The following is a 24,096-nucleotide window of genomic DNA, read 5'->3' as shown; positions in this document are numbered from 1 at the left end:
AATTCCCATAGCCTTTGAGCAGCACATGGTTATGTGTTGTGTAGGTGTAACTTGCACTCAGAGGAACTTGTGTTCTTCAGTCTAATAAAAGGTCAGAGCAAAGAGTGGGTGAAAATTGGGTAAAAACTGCTGCAGGAAGATAAGAGAAAATACAGGTCTCATGTTCCATTGAAGCTGAAAGGGAAGTTGGTGCCTGTGTCCCAACTACCCTTCCGGTTAATGAGTCCTCCCTTTATAGTCTGTATTTGCAGTGATCAGCAGGGCATCGCTCAAAACTGCAGCAGTTTTCCATCATTTCCAACATTCCCTGTGACATTTTGCCCTTTGGTATCTATTCTGGCTTCTCATAAAATATCCCTAAAAGCCCAGCAGTTGTGTCCTCTCTTTCCATCTTCCCTGAGAGGTCGCACAGAGGCCGTCTCCACCATGTAACACACATTAAGCCATTTACCTCATTGGTTTTGCCTTTTTTCCCTAAGTCAGAAATTCCTTGTTAGCCTTCAGATCTCTGGCTGAAGCAAGGCCTGAAGCACATGTCCCTAGGAGAGTTTTTTGGGCTGGAAGATCCATGATGCTTAAGAGCTGTATTTTTCAAAGGTATCTATCTTAATTTTCTCTTTATTTTCTAGTACCATTTCACTACTATTTATTTCATAGAATCCCAGACCGGTTTGGGTTGGAAGGGACCTTAAAGCTCATCCAGTTCCAGTCCCTGTCCACAGGCAGGGACGCCTTCCACTAGAGCAGGCTGCTCTAGTGTCCAACTTGGCCTTGAACACTGCCAGGGATGGGGCTTCTCTGGGCAATCTAGAAGAACCTGGAATTCCTTCTAGAGAAGGAGGCATCATGTTCTTCTTCCCTATAGGAACGTGCCTTTCACTCTGAGCTGTACGTGCTCTGTAACTTGTGCAGCAAGAGAGAAGGACGCAACCAAAAAACTTGCTTTTCCATAAATCTTCCCTTACATTGTTTCCTCCTGTTCTTCTCCCTCCTCCACCCTCAGTGTTAAGGCTCAGGACCCCTGTTTCTCAGGAATGCCTTTGAGTTTCAGATATTCTTCCCTTTTCCCTGGCCTTAATGACAGCAGCTTCCTCAGCTGAGCTTTGTATGGGTTGGGTTAATGTTTTCCTTCATCGGGGCTGACATGCAGCAAAATGCTTTTCCAGCCGCCTGCTGCCAGAGGAGCCTGTTTGGCTGGAGGCCTTATAAATGAAGGCTGCATATCATATTATATTGTATTTTACCAAGGTTTTCTCTGTCCTAGAAACCTCCTGTCTCCTTATGAAATATACCACCTGTTTAAGGAGAAACTAGCATATTTACTACAGCTGTACTCAGTCTAGGAATAATTTTGCTGTAGAAATTAATTTTTTATATGAAATATAGATAATAATTTATATTTTATAGCCAAGTCTTTGCCAGTCCCCCAGGGATCCATTGGCTGGCTGCTTCAGCAGGAGTGACTCAGATCTCAGCAGGTCTAAGTGGTGTCTTTTATTCCTCCTATTCCTGCAATATAAGAGCAATACACTCCTTTTGTCCCAAAGTTCAGATGTTTTAGGAGATCTGAAAATAAAACCATATTTTCATTTCTAAGGTACTTGCTGAGTGAATGTGGCTTAAGGATGAGTGAAGCTCACAGCTCTGCACTGAACATCTTGATGCAGCCTGTTACCATCTTGTGACCTTGCAAAATGCACCTGGGAGTGAATTGACTCTTCAAGCTTTTTGAGGGGGATTAATACTATTTACTGCTATGGATAGGCTGGAGCAGGCTTCAGGAGAGACTTTTTGGCAGTGATTCAGCGCTTCTGCTTTGGTGCCTGCCCAGAATGGCAAAGGATTTGGTCTGGGACTTGGGAATAGTTCTGACTCTTTACTTTTAACCTTGTTCTTCAAGGAAAGAGGCTGATTGGATCATGATCTTGCTCCTTGCTCTCTGTGTCTCTCTGATCTTCTTGGTCTTCTGGGCCAATTTCAAGCAGGTTTGCAAAGGGCTGAAGGCTTTCAAAGTGTGAAAATGCTATAAACACGTGCTACTAAGAGGCCACAGCAGAAGGCTGTAGTGGAAACCAGCTCTGGATAGTTGTGTGTGGGGAAAAACTGGCTTCAGAGGTGATGTCCCTTTCTGCATCACTAGAGGCACTTAATCATTGCCTACAAGAAAGCTGGAGAGGGGCTTTGGACAAGGGCTTGTAGGGACAGGCCAAGGGGAATGGCTTTAACCTGCCAGAGGGGAGACTGAGATGAGCTGTTAGGCAGAAGCTCTTCCCTGTGAGGGTGCTGAGGCGCTGGCACAGGGTGCCCAGAGAAGCTGTGGCTGCCCCATCCCTGGCAGTGTTCAAGGCCAGGTTGGACACAGGGGCTTGGAGCAAGCTGCTCCAGTGGAAGGTGTTCCTGCCCGTGGCAGGGGTTGGAACTGGATGAGCTTTAAGGTCCCTTCCAACACAAACCATCCTATGACTATGATTCACTTGCAGTGTTAAGCCGTTTGAACATGATGCGAGAGATGGCTTGTCCTTTAAGACCCAAATGCCAAGGAAGCATATGGGCTGGGCTGAGGATAATTTTCGAAGTTACAGTGAAGGCATCTCAAGCTCACAAAAATGTGCCTTCTCTGTGCAGCCCTAAAATGGGGCAAGTAAAGGTAAATGAATGGATTGGCTGGGTGAGGGTCTGCTGGAACTGTCTGGTTGCAGTCCTGCCTCTTTCTGAGCCATCTTGTCAGCCAGCTGGAAGCAAATTTCATCCTCCGCTGTTTGGACATGAATGATCTTTCTTGCCAGGCATTACCTGACTCTTGCTGTGAAGTGCTCTACACCAAAGTGACATCCAGGCTGCACGGATGAGCCCTTCTGACAGCCTGAGCTGGAGGATGAAATGTTCAGCCAGCACAGGGACAGACACGGAGATCCTCCCTGGCACATTGCACCTGGTAATGTGCATCTTTGTGACTGTCCCTGCGGCTGTGTTTGCTGTCCTGGGTGGCACCAATAGAGAGGATGATGGTCTCATGGTACAGCCCTGCCCAACACGTGTGTATCTGTCACCTTAATCAATTCCTTTGGTTAAATGACACTGATTTACTTCTACTTATCAAGACGGTTTATACTAGTAAAGGAAGTAAGAAGTTCATATGCAGAAATAAAGGAATATAGTTAGTGAGGAGTGAGGAGAGACAAATGCATGCTGGGGATGTGTGTGCCTAGTTGTCATGATTATGGTCTTGGAAGAAAGCAGTTAATGGCATTATAGGCTCATCAGTCAAAGCTGCTGGGTATAAAGTCATGTCTTGGCATTTCTCAGGTGTCTTTGCAGTCAACAGAGAGGCTTCATTTCCTCAGGACCCCAGGGTTACTCTCCCTTCCAAAGCATCAGTGGTGACAACAGTCAATTCTGCTCTCACAGTTAGGGCTCTGCTGTTCGAACAAAGGAGAATATACCCTGGTTTCTTTATTACAAACCAAAACCAAGCCACAAAACAAAACATCAATACTTTGTTTCTGACAAAAAGAAGAATATGAGTCTCTGCTAATGAGCAATATTAAAATTCAAGGAGTCCTGTCTAATAAATAATAACATGAGCATGAACTTGGTTTCCCCCAATCTCCACTGAATCACCAGTGTAGCTCTTTCTATGCAGCTCGTTTTGAACTTTGCCTATTTCTTTCAGCTATGCAGATATAAATAAATAAGTCCACTTGATAAAGGAATGGGAATGCTGTACTTCAAAAGATAAGAAAGCTTTGAGGGGAAATTGTTTTTAAATCTATAACATTTGTATGCTGTTCACTGTTCATACTGAGCAAAAATTCATTCAGCTGGCAGTTAACCAACCCTGGTTTATTCTTAGACTGTGTTCAAGCTATCCTTCTCCTGGGGACATCTAACCTTACATGTAATTACCTCTCTGAGAGTGGGCTGGAGGCCTGAATAGCCTTCCTAACAGCTAGATAAATGCCCAGATCGCTGGGCCAGGTTATCAGTTGGATGCTGTGGTGGCAGAGCTGTTGGGAACAGTGTGCCTGAGCCATAAGGAGTTTCAAGATTTGAGTTGTTTTCATTCCAGCAAATGGCAAAGAACCAGAATTTGAAATGTTTTCAGAAAACCAAACCAAACCACCCCAGATTTTCAGATTGTGTCTGCTTCTTTGATAGCTTGGAAGCAAGAGTGATGAATTGTAACAGTGATGGTGGCTTTTTTCTTCTCTCAAGGTCTGTCCAAATCGCTTGGTCTCATTGAAGGCTATGGTGGACGTGGTAAAGGTGGCCTCCCAGCCACCCTGTCTCCTGAGGAGGAGGAGAAAGCAAAGGGACCACATGAGAAATATGGCTACAACTCCTACCTCAGTGAGAAAATTTCACTGGATCGTTCCATACCAGATTATCGTCCAACCAAGTAAGTACCAGTTGCTCCATGAAGGAATGCACATTAAGGTATCATCCCAGAGCCAGGAGTGATGGTGGCTTTCATATTCTCGTGTGATACTGTTCACTCTTCCCTCCTTATCATTTGCAGGGCTGTGCTCAGTAACCAGTGTAGTTTGGCTGAAAATGAGATTGTTCACAGAATCTCAGACTGGTTTGGATTGGAAGAGACCTTAAAGCTCATCCAGTTCCAACCCCTTACCACGGGCAGGGACACCTTCCACTAGAGCAGGTTGCTCCAAGCCCCTGTGTCCAACCTGGCCTTGAACACTGCCAGGGATGGGGCAGCCACAGCTTCTCTGGGCACCCTGTGCCAGCGCCTCAGCACCCTCACAGGGAAGAGCTTCTGCCTAAGAGCTCATCTCAATCTCCCCTCTGGCAGGTTAAAGCAATACGTTATTTTGGGTGGCATTAATGTGAACAGAAGCTCACATCTGCTTTCGTCAGCAAAGGGCTGTTCACTGAGCTGTTGACCTTTGGTGTTTGTTGCCCTGTAAATGTGTGCAAAGACTCCCTCCCCTCTCTAGCTCCTTCATGTCCCTGCAAGACCTCCAGGGCTCTCCAGCAGCCCTTGTGCTCCTCCTGGGATGCTGGTTTTGGATCTCTCATTGGAGACTTGTGCAGATGCCTTTGAAGGGACTCTCATGGTTCAGGTGGCAATATCCTTCCTCTACTATTGTTCCAGAATGACCTTTTAAGGTGATGGTGACGCTAAGCACCATGGAAGAACAGACTTTAAATGAAATGCCAGATCGTTTTGTTAAGTGTGAGATAGACACGCTGTAAGTTTATCTTTACGAAAGTTAATTTTAGATATGGCTGGCAGAGTGTTCCTCAGAATAGGAAGCTGTCAGTTTGGCTGGAGTGAAACCCCTGATAAAGAAATGAGCTGAGGGAGATTTAGATTCTAAGAGGTATTACGTGTCCAGTGCCTCTGTCGTTGGGGCAGTGACAAAGCCATTGCTTGGCTTCTGCAAACCATTGCAAATCATGCAGCCAGGGGATGCAGCTCCATGTCTCCAATGCAGTGGCAAATTGTTGTGGATGTGAGAGCATGGGGAGCTTTTGTTCCATCACTCCTCTGCATGCTGCATGAATTTCGAGCAGCCACTCGGAGTTGCCAAGCCTGTCAACCACTGACAACAGAAATATTTGGATGAGTTTTCTAAGGAATAGAGGCGTGGCCTCCAATTTTGCTGGTATGGTTTGTGTGGACAGAATGAATTGCAGGTACAAATTGCACCTTTGGCGTTATGATATGCAAATCCCTCTACAATGACAAATCCTTGAAGTGAGACTTTCTCTGGCTGTTGCCTGAGCCTGAGCTTCTTATTTTCATTTCTTATCCAGAACTCTGACTTTGAGCAGAGCCAGCCTTACTTTGTGAGAATTAATTTGAAAAGTAATGCTTTTTTCCAATCTTGGGGGGGAAGAAAAGGATTAATTCTGACATTTTGAGGCTTGCCTTGTGTTCTTGCTCAGTGCCACCATCCGTCATTTCATGGGAGGGTGGTGGAGAGGCCAGAGCAGACGCAGCAATTGATTAAAAACGAATCATTTTGGAGCTGGGCTGATAATGTGGAGGGAATTTGTGGGTACTGACTGCAGCTGCGTAACTTAGTGCTTTATATCTGTGTGGAAGCTTCAGGAGCGTATTTCAGTTATTGCTTTTTTTCTAGGGATCAATTGTCATGGTATTGTAAGAGAGCACTTGGTCTGGTTATGAAATAGCTTGAGTTTGCTGGAGGATTGGAAGTTTCAGCTTCTCTTACTTGTGACTTGAAGATCCATTTGCTATTTTGTGCATGCCATTCTATGGCTGATTTTATGAAGGGTTTAATAAAAACCATTTAAGTCAAGTGTCCTGGTCTCTGATTAAAATAGATTCAAGTCAAAGGAAATTAGCCTAAATGGTTTCAGAGTTGCAGCATTAGTGGGGAAAAACTGTTGAAAACCCTCCAGCTGATAAGCATTACAAAGCATCTATTACTTTTAAAGGTAGTAGGGAGCCCGTCTGATTCAACCAAAGGCTGTTCAGCCGTTCCCCCTTGTTTTGTCATGACATGCCTTTGTAAAATGCCCTCTTCAGATTTCTTGCAAGCCCCTTTAGGTATTGGAAGACTGTTACAAGGTGTCTCCTGAGCCTTTTCTTCTCCGGAGGAGTCCCCTTTGTGGCCAAGGTGAAGGGGATTAAAGAGAGTTTAAGGAAAATATGGCATGTTTGTAATCTTTTGTATTTAGACTCCTCTGACTTGTGGTCAGCATCACAAGGGTGCAGAGGTGCAGGTGTCCCTGCTCATTGCTGTTTGCAGACAGGTGTTGGCAATAAGGAGGCATCACGAGTCCCAGCTGATGGCCTTTTGAGTGCATACCCAGAGGCAGCAGAAAGGCTAGAAGTTAGTTTCCCTGGAGAAAATGGCTGAAGAGGTGTTGAGTATAGGGATGGTGTTTAGGAGAAGGTAAGGTCTTTCCCAGGGTCAGGGACAGAGTCTCTTGCTTGTCTGGATTTGGGGAATTGTCGTGTTTCTTTTGCCAGGTTGGACAAGGCTGGTCTGCTCTAGTGGAAGGTGCCTGTGGCAGGGGGTTGGAACTGGATGAGCTTTAATGTCCCTTCCAGCCCAAACCAGGCTGAGATTCTATGACTCTTTTTGGTAGTGTATATGATCACTTTTGTTTTGGTTATAAAATGCAGTTTATTTGAGACATTTTCTTTCCTTAAAAGCTGAGGCTGCTCACTTAGGCTGGAAGATAGAAAGTCTGCTTTGCTGTTTATCACTTGAGTGGTACTGGCCTTCACGCTGGGCTGTTTGCCAAAATGTGCTGCTGGTGGTATGGATACATGAAATAGTGTTTGTGGTTCTGATTCCCATAGAGCTGTGTCTCTAAGACCTTAGTCTTGAAATTATCAACGTAGAAAGTTTCTGATCCTGGCCTTCTGTGGAATAGGGAAAGTTGTGTTTGATGTGCATCACAATGTGCTTTTAGAGTGAATCAGGTAACAGTATTACATTTGAGTGACCAAGAAAGCTACTCCTTTGGCTAACATAAGGCAGGAGTAGCACTTCGGTGCAAAGGATCTTATTTCAAGCCTTGCTGTGAAGCAGTGGCATAATGAGGTAGGCAATGCATTTCTGTCCTGCTTCATGAGGTTTTCCAGCTTGAGATTTCTGTGTGTTTTGGAAAACAGTTCCCGCTTACAGATTGGAAGTGCCCAAGGTGCTGCATGCAGACTGCAGGACTTGTACACACATCTCCAGAAATAAGCTGGAGAGAGTTTTCTTCTATTTCCTGCAAAGACTGTGAAGGACGAGGCTGATCTGTGAGTTTCATTGATCAATTCACAGCATTTCCTGCTTCCTTATGAAGGATGGGGGTTTAAGACATGTTGTTTTCCTTATAGAAAGTGAAGCATATTTACATGGGATCCTAGGGGCTGCTAATATTCCCCTCTTTGATACTAGATTTTATGCACTTCTGTTTCACTCTGTGATGTGTGATTTAATGGGAACCTCTCCTATGGTTAGAAGGAAAATCAAAATTGCTGTGTTAGATCAGTCTGTGGGTCCAATTTATCCAATCTGTAATAATCTCTGATAGTGGAACCATATGCTTCAGGTTGAAGAAATCAGATTAAGGAAAGCTATGAAATAATCTGCCATCTGGTATGTTCTGACTTCTCTGTTCTCTGTTTTCAATCCTATCTAATATAAACGTGGAGTTCTCATTATCTCTTTAAAAGTCTGTTCCCCTGGAATCCTGCTAAGCTCCGATTCAATGGTATTTTATGGCATTATGGGATTAAGGAGCAGATTTAAGAAAAAATAATACCCACAATTGTTAGGCCTATTGAATCATTGGGTAAAGATGACATTCCTGCTGCTGGAATCTCAACAACCGTTCTTGTGCAGGAAAAGGCTCAAGGTATTAAGGTGAAGAGGAAGAACAGTTTAAGTGATAAGCAACTTCCACAGCTCAATTATCAGATGTTTTGAGGCTTTCCTAACCAGGAGACTGGTGGGTTCTGCACATGGGTTGGGCAAAGCATGGACAGACCATGGTGGTGTGTACTGGGATCTGCTTCTGTGTTTTTACAGCATGCCCCTGGCAAAGGGTTTGTGTGTACTGGCTGGACCCTGTGTGGCCTTAGAGCAGTGTCCTGGTGGAGCTTCATCATAGAATCATAGGCTGGGTTGGGTTGGAAGGGATGATCAGATCATCTAGTTCCTAACCCCCTGACATGAGCAAGGACACCTCACGCTGGACCATGTTACCAAAGGCTCTGTCCAACCTGGCCTTGAACACTGCTAGGGATGGAGCATTTACCATTTATTTGGGCAGCCTTTTTCAGCTCTTCACCACCCTCAGAGTAAAAACCTTCTTGCTCATATCTAACTTGAACTTCCCCTATTTAAGTTTGAACCCATCAGCCCTTGTCCTATCACTACAGTCCCTGATGAAGGTCTCTCTCCAGCATCCTTGTAGTTCCCTTCAGACACTGGAAGCTGCTCTGAGGTCTCCACACAGCTTCTCCTCTCCAGGCTGAACAGCCCCAACTTTCTCAGCCTGTCTCCATACAGGAGGTGCTCCAGCCCCTGATCATCCTCATGGCCTTCTCTGGACTTGCTCCAACAGCTCCATGTCCTCCTTATGCTGAGGACACCAGAACTGAACACGGTGCTGCAAGTGGGGTCTCATGAGAGCAGAGCAGAGGGGGCATCACCTGTAGCCCTTGCTAAAGATTAAACGGTCACATACCACTGACTTGAGTGTTTCCCAGTGGTGTGTTTTGGGGTTGAATCAGTCATCACTCTGCAGTGTCTCAAGTGGCTGAATCACCTGGTTATTTCTGTAGCTGCCTGCCTTGGGAGCCTGGGAGCAATTGGGCTTTTTAGCACCATCTGGTTTTATTGCCAAAGACTTCTGTGTAGCAGCAAGTTGAGAGTCTTTCTTTGGGATATAGTGTGAAAAGCAGTTTTAAAGACTCTGGGTTGTTCTTTGACATCCTAAAGGAACTAAATCAATTCTTGATTTGATTTTTATGTCAAGTGGTCTGTGTGTGCCCTTTGGGGGCTCTCAGCAGGTATATATTGGGTGATAGAACATATGCTGGAGTGGAGGGAGTGCGCTGTAGCAAAAGGCACTGCTCTCTTTGGGGTCTTGGCCCACCCCTGTAGAGCCTTCTGCTCTCTGCGACAAGGCTACCTTTGGGTCTCGGCCTCCACTCAGGTTATGGGATGTTGCAGGGACAAGGAACTGAGTTTTGGTTTTATAATCAAAGCTGAATAGGTCTTTGGAGACATAAATATGGGTGTGACTTAGATAAATCAGGACCGCCCAGGAAGATGGGCCTTGAAGACCTGTGATTCAGTGCCCTGCCTATGAGAGCACACCATCACATCTCTGCTGTGCTGGACACTGTATCTGCTCACAGGGGCTTCAAGACTGGCTATGTCTTGTCTGTCTATGCTCTGTGGTTTGCTCTCATGGCGCTCAGGAAAGTTTCATGCGTTATTATACTCACTTATTTTTATGTGAAAAGGAGCATATCTCCTCCACCGTGGAAATAACTAAAAAGCCCAGGCTTTGCAGGTGCCTTTGTCTCAGTTTTCTCTTGTACCAAGGTACTGAAATGAGATGCTTCCTCAGCACGTATCATGACCTGGGCAGGACACTGCCCTGTGTGCTGCCTCATACATCTGGCATCGTATTTGTCTTAGCATCTTGTTTCTTCCCCAAAATAGAAGGCATACAACTTCCTTGAGGCTTTGCTTGAAGCAAAATGCTTGTTCCCTTTTCCCCCTACCCACATGAGCATATTCTTTCTGGTAGAGATCTGCAAATACTATTACAGCAGGAGAGTGAGCTCCTTATTGCTGATGTCCTCAAGTTTTCAGTAGCTGGAACATTCCTGGAGTCACCCATTTGTGGTATTATGGCCGTTACTTAGTCACGTCCTGCCTGTTTTGTTTAGCCAACTTGATGAAATGAGTCTAAAGAGAAGGACAAAAACCAACTACTTGAATTATGCCGGTGATATTTGCTGGGAAATAGAGTTTCATGACTGTTTGTTTGTAGTCATTGCTGTTTATTGCAAACAAAGGAGGTCAAAAGAGCTTTCTCTCTTGCATGCACAATAGGTTATGTTTTTCAAAGAGGTTTTGGTTTTGTTTCTTTTTCAATTCCACATACAAATAATAGCAAGGAAAAGAGAAGCAAGCTGTAGTGAGTTCTCTTCATCACATAACTGAAGGAAGAAACATTAAGGAATAAAGATAGTGTAAGAAGGAAAAACCCCATGACTTCCAGATGAGAAATTCTGCTTGAATAGCATGTGGGAGTGTATTAAAAGATACGTTTATCTTCAGGAAGAAGTGAGAACTAGTTGTGTATCTCCTCTCCTAGTTGATAGTTGTGGGTCTGATCCATTGTTGTCTGAGACACACTCTTGACCTTGGCTTTTTATGGCTTCAGCCATGAAAAAGAAAAGCAGTATTTTCCAATACTTGGAAAGATGCCACCTGATACATTTCTGGGAGAGCAAGTAAAGAAATCAGGCAGTGAGTATCAGTATCAAAGCTCTGGCATAAAGGAAACGTGCCTTGGACAAGGCTCACCAAGACGAGATCAGTTTTGCAATTCAGGATAGGTTGCTGGATGCTTTCTCTCTGTTCATGCCATCCTGCCCCATCTGCCCAACCTCTACGAGGCTGATCATGGTTCTGGTGCTCCCCAAAGGAATGCTTGAAGCTGTGCTCATCTGTTCCCACTCTGCTCTGAAAATCACGGGCATAGGAAGATAGTAGCAAACCCAGCTTTAGACCTGAAACAACTTGGTTTTTCTTTCTCCACTGATGGTACTGCGACTTTTGGTGACTTTTGAATGATTTGCATGAGAGGAAGATGCTGCTTTATTGCTGCATTGCTTTTCTAGTAGTAATACAAACCAGTGTGCTAGTGAGTAAGTACTGGGTTTGATCTTTATTCCTCTGTGCCCTACCAGTAATTCTTCTCTGTGAGGGTGCTGAGGCGCTGGCACAGGGTGCCCAGAGAAGCTGTGGCTGCCCCATCCCTGGCAGTGTTTAAGGCCAGGTTGGACACAGGGGCTTGGAGCAAGCTGCTCTAGTGGAAGGTGTCCCTGCCCGTGGTAAGGGGTTGGAACTGGATGAGCTTTAAGATCCCTTCCAGCCCAAACCACCCAGTGATTCTGAGATTATTTGACTCCCAGTAATTCTTCTTCTTGAAAACTAGGCTAATAAAGTCTCTTAACATACACTTTTCCAGCTGTGTTTGCTATTGGCTTATTATTTTCTGTGCCTGCTATTGTGACCTCTCAGGCGGGAGCCAGCGCTGTGGCTCAGAGCAGTGTGGTGCCTATGCAGGCAGGGTTGGCTCCACTGTGTGCTATAACAAATCACCCCAAAACTAAAAGTGTGCAGTTTCCTACTGGAAGGTTTAGGGGTTTATTTTTTGTTTCTATTCTGGATTTAGATGGGGACACAGGAGAGCTTGCTTTTTGTTTTATTTCTGTTTGAAGTAGAGGCGGTTGAAGTGCACTTTATCTGGCTGCTCCGTGCTGGGTTTGTGTCAAAAGCCTTCGGTGCTCAAAAGTCTCAGTATCTTCTTTAAACTCGGTTGGTGAGGAAGTGCTTTTGGGAAAGTAACTCTAGAGTTTGTTTAGTAGCTGTTAGGAGAGTCTCTTGCTGCATAGTGTAATCGTGAAACGCTGCGACCGTGGATTTATATACATGGTACCTGATTTTTCTTATGATTGTCAAATTTCCCTTCCTAGCTAGAAAATTATCCCCTACTCTTACAAGTTCGGAACATGATGCTTCAGGGAAGACTTCTATCTATGAAATGTGCTTTAAAACATTTACTACCGTAAAGATAAGTTAAATGCACGCTTTAGCAGAGGGTAGGATTAGTATAATTTAACAACTTGCTTTTGTGCTCCTCTGAACTCTGGTGCTGAAAAATACCTACATTATCATAAATACTTCTGACTAAACTGTACTTATGAAAATAAATGAGCTAAATTAAGCTTTGGATACACTTCTTTGGAAGTTGGCTTCTAAAGAAGTCAAAGCTTGTGTGTTTGTGCTACCCATCTGCTGGCATGTATTGCAGAGAGCTGCTCTGTTGCCACGGGAGCTTTTAAATAGGTCGTGTATTCACAGACAAACCAGGCAGAGGTGTGAGTCTAATACTGATGTCTCACCAGCGCTGGTTCTGAAGTCATGTATTTAGTTTTCCAGCATCCAAGGCAGTTGGGAGTGTTGCCTTCGGGTCTGAACACGTGCTGGGAAGAGCAGGAGGATGGGGGCCTGCAGATGATGGCTTCTTTCAAAGGACAGACAGCCGCAACTGATGAATCCTTTGAAATAGTTTCTGAGTCCATTACGGATTTTTCTCCTCTTCTCCTCTCTGCTGTCCCCAGATTGTGGCTGTTCAATAAATCCCAGGCCGAGGAGATCTCAGTCTCTTTCTTCCTATGTGTGAAATAGCTTGTGTGCATGGGGAGAGATGGGTACGTGGATCTGACACTTGTAATTGCTCTGGCTTTTATGTCCCTTAGATGTGTCTGAACCTAATAACTTCATTACAAGAGCCTCTCTCAAAAATAAATCGTGTTCTGCACGTTCTCTTTTTACAGCTTTGGAGGTAATTTCTTGTTAGAAGTTGCTGAATAAGTAATGTGCATTTAGACATGCCTGTATATCCCTTTATATTTAAATTATAGTGAATATTTTTGATGGCGTAATTCTAAAATATAAAGCATAACATGTCTGAGAAATAGTTACTGGAAATAAGGTAGGTGCTTTAAAATCCTCAGGAAATGTGGGGAGTTTTAGAGCTTTAATGATTAGAAATAGTTTATGAGACTCTTGTGTTCTGGATGTGTAAATGCTGAACTGTATCAGGCACCATTAGGTCTTTTAAGCTGCTTGGGTAATAGAAAAGGGTTTGGTTTTCTCTGTACTTCATAGGGTAGACACAATTGATTTAATATTGATAGTCCGTTTTGCAAGAAGGCATGTGCAACTGAATCAGCAAAATACAAACTAAAATAAGGCATTAATGAATGGAGCATGATTAGGAAGTGGCAATAGGAATAGCAGTCTGAACACTTGCTTTCTTTTAAGCTTGATCATAATCTTTACAAAAGCCAAATGAAGATCAGTTCATTTCCTGGTGAAGCTTTCTCTTTGCAAGAAGGACATGAATGAAGCTTGTTTGATATAAGTAGCTTCAGTTTGTGCTTGTCACTGGTTCAGGATATGCAGGTTTTGCCTTCCCTCCTGAGATGGGAAGACAAAAAGCAGTGCAGATACATAAGCAATAGCTGAGAAGCCGTGTGTATGATGGGATAAAGGGAACTTGAGCAAGCTTGAGCCTGCCTCTGTGTGTTCACACAGGCTGTGTGTGTGTTTAGACAGCAGAAGATTGCAACAGGATTTATAACACATTGTATTTCAGCTGTGGTGCTTTGCAGCCCAATCATCAGTAAATCATTCAATCCAATCAGTGCACCATTGATACATAAGAATTTATCTCCCAGGCTTTCAGCTGCATCAAACAAAGTACATATTGGTTTTCTGTGGCAAAGCAGAGTGTGTGCTGGGCCAGGAGGGGATCTGTGAATAGCTGCTGGCTGCAGGCAGGAAAGAAAAGCCAAATCTTGGATGATGTGTATTAATGTGTTAAGTTTGGCTGTACAGTGGGAGAAGGTTTTGTGTTAGGCTTTGTGTTGGGTCTTGTGGGAAGTGGGTAGAAGTCAGGTGTGATTCATAAGGTGAGGAGGAGAGGGCAGAAGACTCCTGAGCTTTCACACTGTGATTTTCAGGTGTACATCCAAACCTCTGGTGTATGACAACTTTGTATTGGGAAGGGATAGACCGTGTGTCACTGTATGAGTTTCTGTAGAAGTCTACTCTTTGTGTTGTGTGTACTCATGTCAAGTGTATCACGGTCAGATTGGATAGAGCTTGAAGCAAGCTGGTCTAGTGGCAGGGGGTTGGAACTGGGTGAGCTTTAAGGTGCTTTCCAGCACAATCAGTCTGTGATTCTGTGGCTAGTGCTGCTTAAAAATGCGTCTCACATGGCAATCTGTCTGTACACCCTGAAGTTGCTGTATACATCTGTCCTCTTTAGGGGCAGGGACACCTTCCACTAGAGCAGCTTGCTCCAAGCCCCTGTGTCCAACCTGGCCTTGAACACTGCCAGGGATGGGGCAGCCACAGCTTCTCTGGGCACCCTGTGCCAGCGCCTCAGCACTCTCACAGGGAAGAGCTTCTGCCTAAGAGCTCATCTCAGTCTCCCCTCTGGCAGGTTAAAGCCGTTCCGCCTTGTCCTGTCAGTCATCCTGGTTAATTGTATTCAGTTACCTAGTACCTGAAATTGGAATATAAGTAGAAATGCAAATCAATATCAGCTTCATCTTCTGTTTCTTGACTCTTCAATATTCCTTGTGACTTGGGTTTTTTTCCTCCCAAAGGAAGCAGTAGATAGCTCATACCAGTGGCTTGTGTGTTATCATAGCCTTGGTGAGCAGCCTCGCGGCGTGTCTGGGCTGTGGTGGTGCCAGCTCTGGGCTTGCAGAGCTCCTTGCGTGACTTGCACCCTGCAGGGATTTGCCCGTGAGGGTTGGGTGACACTCATCTGCTGGGGCTGATGTAATTCTGACAGAGGGTAAGTAAACTTACACAGTGATTTTTGTCCATAACGGAAGAGGTTTATAAACCTCTTCATCTTCCCTGTTCATAAACCCGTCAGCAGAGTGGGGCTGTTATTACAGGCAAGGAGAGCTCTCTCTAAAAATCCATTGTGCCTTTAAGTTCATCATTTTCATACTAGCTGTTTCAGCAATGGCATTGTTCCACCCTGAGTTCCAGGCAGCACAAGTGCTGGCCACTTTTCTTATTCATTGCCCTAAGTATGTACTGGGGATGTCAAAATCCTGAGTTCCCATGAGATTTATTCCAGTTAAGACACTCCTATGGTAAGGTTATATACCAAGGATTTCACTTTAAATTTGGCAGGTAAGGCTTGCAGCAGTGGCAGCTTTATACCAGGCTACCTGAGAAGAGCTGTGAACTCATTGGTAGAGTTTGCTGGTGTGATTGCCACCTGGAAGTCACTGGCTGGGGGGCTCTGAAGGGCTGTTATGGTCTCACATCGCTGGATGCGCCTGTCTGAATGTTCAGTCTAGGTCTGCCTGGAAAAAGGCATTTTCGCCTGCCCAAACCAGAGCTGCATCAGTCTGTTATACCAGAGAGCAAATACACTGCAGACAGAGTGGTGGAATAAGTTGTCTTTTGGCAGTGTCAGTGTCTCTTCAGTGACTTGAAGGGAGCTTTGGCTTCTGCCTTAGACTAGATGTCTCTTAATTAACCACATCCAGTGTTGTGTCTACATGCTCGGCTCCATGAGCAGGAGACACCTCTAATAGAGGGTGTCAAAACAAACCTTGTTAATTTACAGTTTTACGTTACTGCCTTTCATCCCGTGATCTCCCAGCACTTCCACACTTGTAATTGTTGAGGATTTGGTTGCCCCTTTGGAGCAGAGGCGGTGTTCCTCTGCCTGACAGCCACAGCAGGAGGAGGCCAGGGTATTTCTTGCTTTAATGTGATGATGCCCGGCTCTGTGACGTGCTACAGGCAGCCATTTCCACAGCCTGTTCCTTCTGTCTGTGCCTATCTTGATGTTATTCAGCATTCAGGTCTGTTTGGAGGGGGCTGTTTTAAAACAAACAGGCAAAAAAGAGTGTTTCTGTGTCTTCTCCCTGTCTGATGTGATTTGCCTGTATGGCAGAAAGGCCAACAGAGAGACAGAGCCACTGCAGCAGGACCTGGGGGTTTGTTCCTGAGTCCTGCTGACCTCCTGTCATCTTCAGGTTGAGCACTTTAATTCCTGTATTCTTTCATTTGGAGCAATGATAATGTTAAGCTTGAACAACAACATGTGGTGCTTAAATCATTGATGCCTTAGCATCAATGCAGATTCCTTTTCCTGAAGACTCTTGACAAACTGAGTCCCCAGCTCTGCTGTGGATGTCCGTGGTGTCTAGATATGGCCCTGAGGAAGGGGTGTTCACCTCCGTGCTATGTGGTCACGCAAGGCAAAGGCACTGTCTCTGTCTAGCCCTAGCTTGTCATGGTGCATTTGTTATTGTGTGACTGCTGAGGAGGAGGCAGAGGTGGGGGGGGCTCTAGGCAAGAAGCAGATACAGTGGATGTCATTACTTGCTCTGTCCTAGAAAGCAATACCTGATGATGGCTGTGGGGTTATAAACCGTATGCTGTGTTAACCTGCTCTTGGGACCCTGCTCCACCAAAAGAGTCCCAAGGCTCTGTCTCTACAATGGGGTGAAATGGTTGGTGCATCCTGTTTGGAGACTGCTCTGAAAGTGCAGGTTTTGGAATGGAGCAGGGCCAAAGCTTCCTAGGTACTGAGAGATGTATTGATGCAAGATAATGTTTCGTATAACCATAGAATCCCAGAGTGGTTTGTGTTGGAAGGGTCCTTAAGGCTCATCCATTTCCAACCCCCTGCCACAGGCAGGGACACCTTCCACTGGAGCAGGTTGCTCCAAGCCCCTGTGTCCAACCTGGCCTTGAACACTGCCAGGGATGGGGCAGCCACAGCTTCTCTGGGCACCCTGTGCCAGCGCCTCAGCACCCTCACAGGGAAGAATGTTTTCTCCACCCTGCCTTTTGTCAGAGCTTGGTAAAACAGTGATCTATAACATAGTAACTCTGGGGAGAATTCCATGTAATGTGCAGAAATTCTAACCGAGTTGTCTATTGTGCACCCCTAGCTTTGATGCTGCAGTTCCATATATCACTGTAGGAAAGGCATTTAAAATGTATGAGCTTATTAAGTTGAATCTCTCTGTTCCTGAACCACGTTTTATAGGAAAATCTACAAAATCCTGTAAGAGCTCTGCTAACATAGCTGAGCACTTTCATGACGCTAACAGTGTTTTTAAGGACAGTAAGTAACAAGAATCATTTATTCTACTAATCAAAAGAATATTTGCCTATTTAAGTATTCAAACCCTCAAGCCTAATACAGGAATGAAATGTCAGGAAGGGATAAGCTCTTGATAAGCACGTTAGCTGGATTTGTGTGATGGCCAGCAAAGAAATGATTAATAACAATATGTCAGGAGCCAGATGGGGGGACTTCTGAGTGCTAGAATTAAGAATAGGGGGCTAGAATAAAAAATAGGGGGCTGGGGGAATATGCTGACTCTAATGTGTGGAGGAAATATTTTAAACCCCATCATCAGGATCTTCTTTTATGAAGAAGTGTGGTTTTCATACTCAGAACCACCAAGTTCTTTCTCTACCCTCTTGTTTCCACAGGCACATAAGATGTGCGTTCCCCTGTCCATTTTGTGCCACTGCACAACTGGCACAGATTTTCATGCCCTGGTTCATGGCTGTTTATTATGGCTGATCACAAAAGGAAGCTGGAGAGGTTCCAGTAGGACCCTCATTAGTAGCTATGGGGGTAGCTTCACAGGATGTGGGAGCAATATGAGGCCTTAAAGATCTGGGCATTCCATGGGTGTTCAACCTTCTCCATGGCAGTTCCTGTTGCTGGCGTTTCAAAAGGACATATGGAAGGGATGTCACCTTCATGCAGTGTGGGAGGGACTGCATCTTGAACAGCCCTGAAGGGCATCTCTGCAAAGATGAGTAATGGCATGGCATCAGAGCTAATGATGATGGAGCTATTAAGTAGATACACTGGTCATCAATCAGCCTGAGCACCTGTCAGGGCTAGCATAGAGGGCTTCTGCTCCTGAGACCCTCTGTTGTGCGGCAGCAGAAGCAGTGGCTGCGGTACCCACACAGGGCTATCACCGTGTTCCCTGGCTTCGGAGCATAACACAGTCCTGTGTGCTTCCAAAAATTACCTCGTATGATGCTGCCCAATCCTTACCTGTGTCAGACATTAGTCAGACCAGTGAAGTTGTTCCAATGGCTACAAAAAACCAGGCCCCTGTTATTTTGTTAACCTTTTCTCCTGTGTTTTTATACTTGACAACCATCTAAGGCAGGTTAGAGCTTGGCCCTCCTGCTTATGACATGGACACTATGCACAGTGTCCTTTGTGTTTTGAGTTAGAGGGGTGGGGAATCTTAGCAGCTTGGTGTGTGATGAAGGACACAAAGCAATGGGGAGCCCAGGGAGGGCTGGACATCAGCAGGGAGATAGTGGGAAAATCTTACTCCAAGTCATGCCAGGGTTTTACAGTAGATTTCCATGTTCCTGGTCTGCCAGTAATTCACTTTGGGGCAGTTGTGTGTCTTATTCTTCATGACCTCTTCAGCTGTCAAGTAGTGACCATTCCTGCACTGGTGGAAGTGGGAAACTTAAAGCCTACACCACACTGAAGTCTCCAAATAGGATTTGCTGCTTTCTCATAACAACAGTTACTTTGCACTGATGTTCAAAATGAGTAGGAATGGGTTTTAGCTAGCGCTGTTCTATAGGGTAGAACTTTGTGTTTTGGGGATTCTCAGCATGCTGGTGCCCTTTCCTACTGTGCACAGTATACAGGAATCTTTGCTGTCTCTCCTTGGTTATTGAATGTAAGGAGGTGTCAATATTCTCCTGGGCTTTGTGGAGCACTAAGCAGAGATGCTGTGGGTCTGTCTTCCTGCTCTTCACTGGACTGATATCTGAATGCTGCTGCTCATTTTTAGCAGAATATGAGATAATGGTCCTGTTGTTCATGGTTATGGGCTTTGAAAGAATGTGTTATTGTCTCTTTCATTAAATTGTTTCTGTGTGAAAGGTGCTACCTGGCAGAACCCGTCGCCAATAGGAAAAGATGCACCATGCACAGGCAATCAAGGCACACCATCAGCATCGAAGTGCACTGTCAGCTCTGGGCAGGCATGATTTGATCTGAAGCTGAAAGACCAGACAAGCGAGTGCCTGTTTTGTCCCAGAACAGTCCATGTTCCAGTTTGTTCCTAAGCGGCACTAATCAGAGCCGATAAATGGCTTGTATCCGGGTAGTGACGGTGTAGGAACCATCAGAGTTTGGCTCTCGGCTGCCTTTTACTGGACTGTGTGATTCAAGGTGGCTGATGGAAACGGCTTTGTGCCCCAGGAGACTGTTGAGATGTATTAATAGAGTGGATCATGTTAAATCACTGAGCAGGAAGAAGTGATTTTGAAATGTTACTTGCCATTTTTGGCCTCTCTGTGCTCCAGGAGTGCTTGCTGTGATTCCAGGTTATTTTTCTGCTGTGGGATCATGAAGCAGTAAATGATACGATACCCCTTTTCTGTTACTGAGACAGCCAATAAACATCCTAATCTCACTTGCTGCACTGAAGGGTAGATTTACAGCTCTGTGGTGAGCATAAAACAAATGATCAGAGGATTCGAAGGCAGAGTCCTGCAGCAGACAAACATATGTAGGAGCAAGATGTGATTTTTGTGTGTGTTTTGAAATTGGCTGGCTTGATTAATCCAGCCTGATGTGCGCCAAGCTGTTCAGCATAAACTCAGCCATATTTCCCCTTCCCCCATCTCCCCTTCTCATCCTTCATTTGTTCCTGAATGGCTTCTCACATAAAGCAGTAATAGCACCAAATTCACAGTAAAAAATGTCCTCCATAAATATGTTTTATTTCATGTGTTTCCTTCAACATTCTGATGGCAGATTGGGGCTTCATCTTGATCTTTGTCGTATCTCGGACATGAGGAAGGTGACGGTGTCCACAGTCCAGTGGTGCCATGGCCCCTGCACCCCTCTGCCTCCCTGGTGCCCTTGTGGGAGGACAGTGGAGTTTGGTCCATGGATGTGCTGGGCAGAGGTTTGTGCTGGGTCTGGTATCTGTGGTCGTTCCATCAATCTGTTTCTGAAGTGACAAAAGATGTGTCTGAGCCTCGGACCAGGGATGGAGTAAAGCCCCTTTTTCCCCTGCTTAAGGACAAGCAATGCTTCTCAGTGAGAGCTCAGCAAGATCCTTAAATTAAACCCAACATCAAACATTAGGAGTGTTTCCCCAGCCTCTCAAAACTGAAAGTTTTGTGAGCATGATTTAACAGGACATAGTCAGGCCTGATTTAATGGGACATAAAATGCCTCTTACTCTGATATCCCGTTGATCTAAATGACAGAACTATAAGGTGTCTGTTTCTTTTTGCTATTGATTCACAATATTTGATATAAATCCTGCAAGCAAGTGCCAGCCTCAATTTAACTGGAGAGAGCAGGGTTCAGTGGGGAAGATGTAATTGTGTAACCTGCTCTGGTTAGTTTACAGGCGTTGGCCAATAAGTAGTGTCTGTGCTGTACCAGTTGAGTATTTCTCACCTACCAGAGAGAGGACTGGGAGGGATCAGTTGCAGCCTGCTTGAATTTTCAATCCCACAGTGATTTGGGTTGGAAGGGACCTTAAAGCTCATCCAGTTCCAGCCTCCTGCCAAGGGCAGGGACACCTTCCACTGGAGCAGGTTGCTCCAAGCCCCTGTGTCCAACCTGGCCTTGAACGCTGCCAGGGATGGGGCATTTTCGCCCATGAGAAATTGCCTTTCTGTGAGCTGACCTCTGTTGCAGAGTTCTGCCTTGGGTGCATGTAGAGATGAGCACCTGACCCATGGGGAGGAAAAAGTATCTGAGATAACCTTTTGGTAATGATGGAAATCTGAAAGTGGGTGATTTTAAATTTAAGGTGAGGTGCTGGTCATGAACCCTGTGGGTATCTAATCACTGACACCAACAGGAATGTATTGTCCTGGTCGCTCCGTTGTATTTCATTTACATTTAAATGTTTTTGAGATACATGGCCTGTTCCCTTGAGAATCCACGTACTGGACTGAGACTTGCTTGCAGGCAGACCAGATACAGCGTGAGCTGAGCATTAGAAATAAAACCTGAGATTTTCTTCCTAGAAGACGTTAGGAGCTGCTGCAGTTTTTCCAGCCTACGTTCGAAACGGTTTTGCTTTGATGTCCATTCGAGTTCTAAAAAAGCTTTGCAAAAATCTCAGCACAGCATGTATATTCCTAGAGCTTCTTGTCTCCCAGGTGTTCCCAAGCCTCCAGCTCCCCTGAGAACCTTCTAGAAGATCACATTTATCTCATTAATTGCTAATCCCCAAAGCGACCAGCCCACGGTATGAGCTGAGGACCACGACTCTGCTGGAATCCAGTTCCAGCCCTGAATGTGTCCTTTTGGTAACTGGTGAGGCTGGAATCCTGAAGTCAGAAGTGTTTTAGCCTGGGATCTGAATTTTGCAGGTCTGGCAGGCAGCAGAATGCTTTCTTACCTTAGGGTGATGCCCGTGTTCAGAGGGGAAGATGTCTCAAGTGTGGTTTGACAGACCCTTGTCACTGCTCCTTCTGGGACCTCGGGTTGGTGCTGGCTTTTCTGTGCTGTTCCTCTGGGCTGTGTTTGAAACAGTGAAGGCAGCAGTGCCTGCAGTGCCTTCTCACCTTATATAGAAAACAGAGCTCCTTAGGGTTGGAAAGGTTTTGTGCTTTGGGGTATGGGAGGGTGGGGATGCAGGCTGGAGGTCTGTGAGCTGGAGCAGTGGGCACTTGGCAGCTTGGCTGCTGATGGGCTGTGAGACAGCAAATCCTCCCTCAACTGCTGTTTCAAATGGTTCTAGGAGTAAACCAGTGAAACCTCTATGCCTCTGCCTGTAAATGCTCTGAACGATAAGGCTGAACCACAGAGCCAGCCCAGTCCCTTTTCTAGTTAAAATGCTTAGAAGAAAAGATACCAAACCACCAAACCCTGTGACTTCCCATCTCACGTGCTCATTATTCCTGTTGTTTCCAACGAGTTCTCTATTGGCCCTTCTAATTATGTTTTGAGCTCTGGCATTTTTGTCCCTTGCTCTCCTCCCTGGCCCCAGGAGAGCCCAGAAGCACCGGGTGTTTTCCTGCATGAGTATCTGTTGACAAGTCAGCTTGACAGTAATGAAGAGCTGCGATGGGGCCCAGAGGGATGAAGCCTGATGGCACGTGGCTGCGGGCCGAGAGCATCATTCAATCCAGCTGCTGTCTGTGCCACCACCTGAAGGGAGTGTGTGTGTGGAACACTGACAAACTTGGTATTCATTTGGCTTTAAATTGCTGCCTTCCCTTCTGTGGTTGCGGCCAAAGCCACCGGAGAGCACACACACGATGTTTATGCAAAGCCTTTGCCTCCCCGCTCCCGCCTTTGGAGAATTTCCTTTGTGCATATGAACAATGTGGGTGTTTGACATGCCCGCTCCTTCCCCGACTTATCTGTCTGTCTCCCTGTATCTTTGTTCCCCTGTCCTCTGCAATCCGGGGAAGGAGAAGGGTGATAAGAGTGGTGCAGAGCGAATGAGAATGAGCAGGAGATGAACCTCAAAGGGCTTGGTTTGGATTTTCCTCCAAACTTCTTTGATCACAAACTGAGCTCTTTATCCCCTGAAGTGTGCCTCAGGGGAAGGCTGCCCAGAGGTGTGCAGTGATTAAAAGGAAATGCTCCTGCTCCTCTGACCACGTTCTCTGCAGCTTAGCAGGTATCCACGGATATCAAAAGCAAGTTTTTAATCTCCGAGTCAGTTTAGTTTGACTTTCATGGCTGGATTTCAGGGTCATTTGTCACTTTACCCCATCACAATACTTCATTCATTTTAAAGAGAGATTTTCCCTTTGGAAGATCCTTTCCAGCAGTTGGAATGTTCCCTTTCTTGGAGAGCTTGGCTTGCTGTAGGGCAGGCAATAGTTAAATCAAGAAACACACCGGTTTTATCCAGTGTAGTTCTTTAACTGAAGGAGATTCAAAAAGAGCTGTGTTTTGGTGGACATCTTTGTCTCCCAAGCCGCATTTTGGAGGCTGCTGAGTGCCTGCTGTTGCCTAAGAAACACCCAGTGCAATTAAATACAGCCATTGTTGGGAAGTCAATGAGCTTGAAGCCACACTGCCATGTCATTCCTGCGCTTGGTCTTTCTTTCTTATGTGGGCAGGATTTGCTTGGTAAACACTCATTGTAATTCTGCAAACACTGCTAATGTTGCATGTGTAATCTGTCATGAGTGCAGGGAGGGAGCAGGAGCTCTGTTTTCATCTTCCCTGGCACGGATTTATTGTGGGGAAAGCTGGAGAGTTTGATCAAATTGTTTGAAGTAGTTAAAGATACCCTGTTTGCTTCCTGCAGGTACTTGGTTAAAGTCAGGTTTCTGGTTGGGATAAAAGGTGGCATTAAACCAACATCTGTATCTCATTGGGAGTGATGTGTGCTCCTTGGAGAGCTGTGGGTTACTTGGAGGAGCTTTTCCACTTAGAGCCTCCTTGGTTCTAGTCCATGGTCTTGAGGTTTGGTATATTGATGTAATATGAACCTGTTGGTTGCTAGGGATGGAGCTGGCTGGTAGGTAACCTGGGAGCTCCCTCCACTTTTGTCCTGCTCTGATGTGTCTGAGCAGATACACAGCCACTAACCCAGCTCAAGTTAAGCAACTCCTCCTGAAACCCAGCGAGACGATGACAAGTTTTTGTTTTAAACCTATCCTGGCTGTGAAGTACAAAGGCACCAGTTCAAGGCAAAGCTCTGCTGGGGTACTTCAGAGGCAGGAATGTATTCAGAAGTAGCTGCAAAGAGAATTGAAACATTTATTAAGGCTGTTTAACCAAGGGCCATTTCATATTTCTTTC

General features: G+C 45.4%; 1 protein-coding gene across 1 annotated transcript in view; it reads left to right on the top strand.

Moving 5' to 3' along the window:
- The window catches only part of GALNT17 (polypeptide N-acetylgalactosaminyltransferase 17), a gene marked incomplete at both ends in the record, with an annotated part of 187,865 nt that overhangs the window by 41,228 nt on the left and 122,541 nt on the right, over nucleotides 1–24,096 (top strand). The window contains one exon of the mRNA XM_080630235.1: nucleotides 4,216–4,399. Within this exon, the coding sequence (XP_080486361.1) occupies nucleotides 4,216–4,399 (184 nt within the window). The remainder of the gene's footprint in view (nucleotides 1–4,215; nucleotides 4,400–24,096) is intronic.

This window comes from Psittacula echo (genome assembly GCF_963264785.1).
Source record: "Psittacula echo genome assembly, chromosome: 15".
NCBI lineage: Eukaryota > Metazoa > Chordata > Aves > Psittaciformes > Psittacidae > Psittacula > Psittacula echo.
The sequence above is the reverse complement of the archived record's forward strand: the minus strand, read 5'-3'. Positions and strand labels throughout refer to the sequence as shown.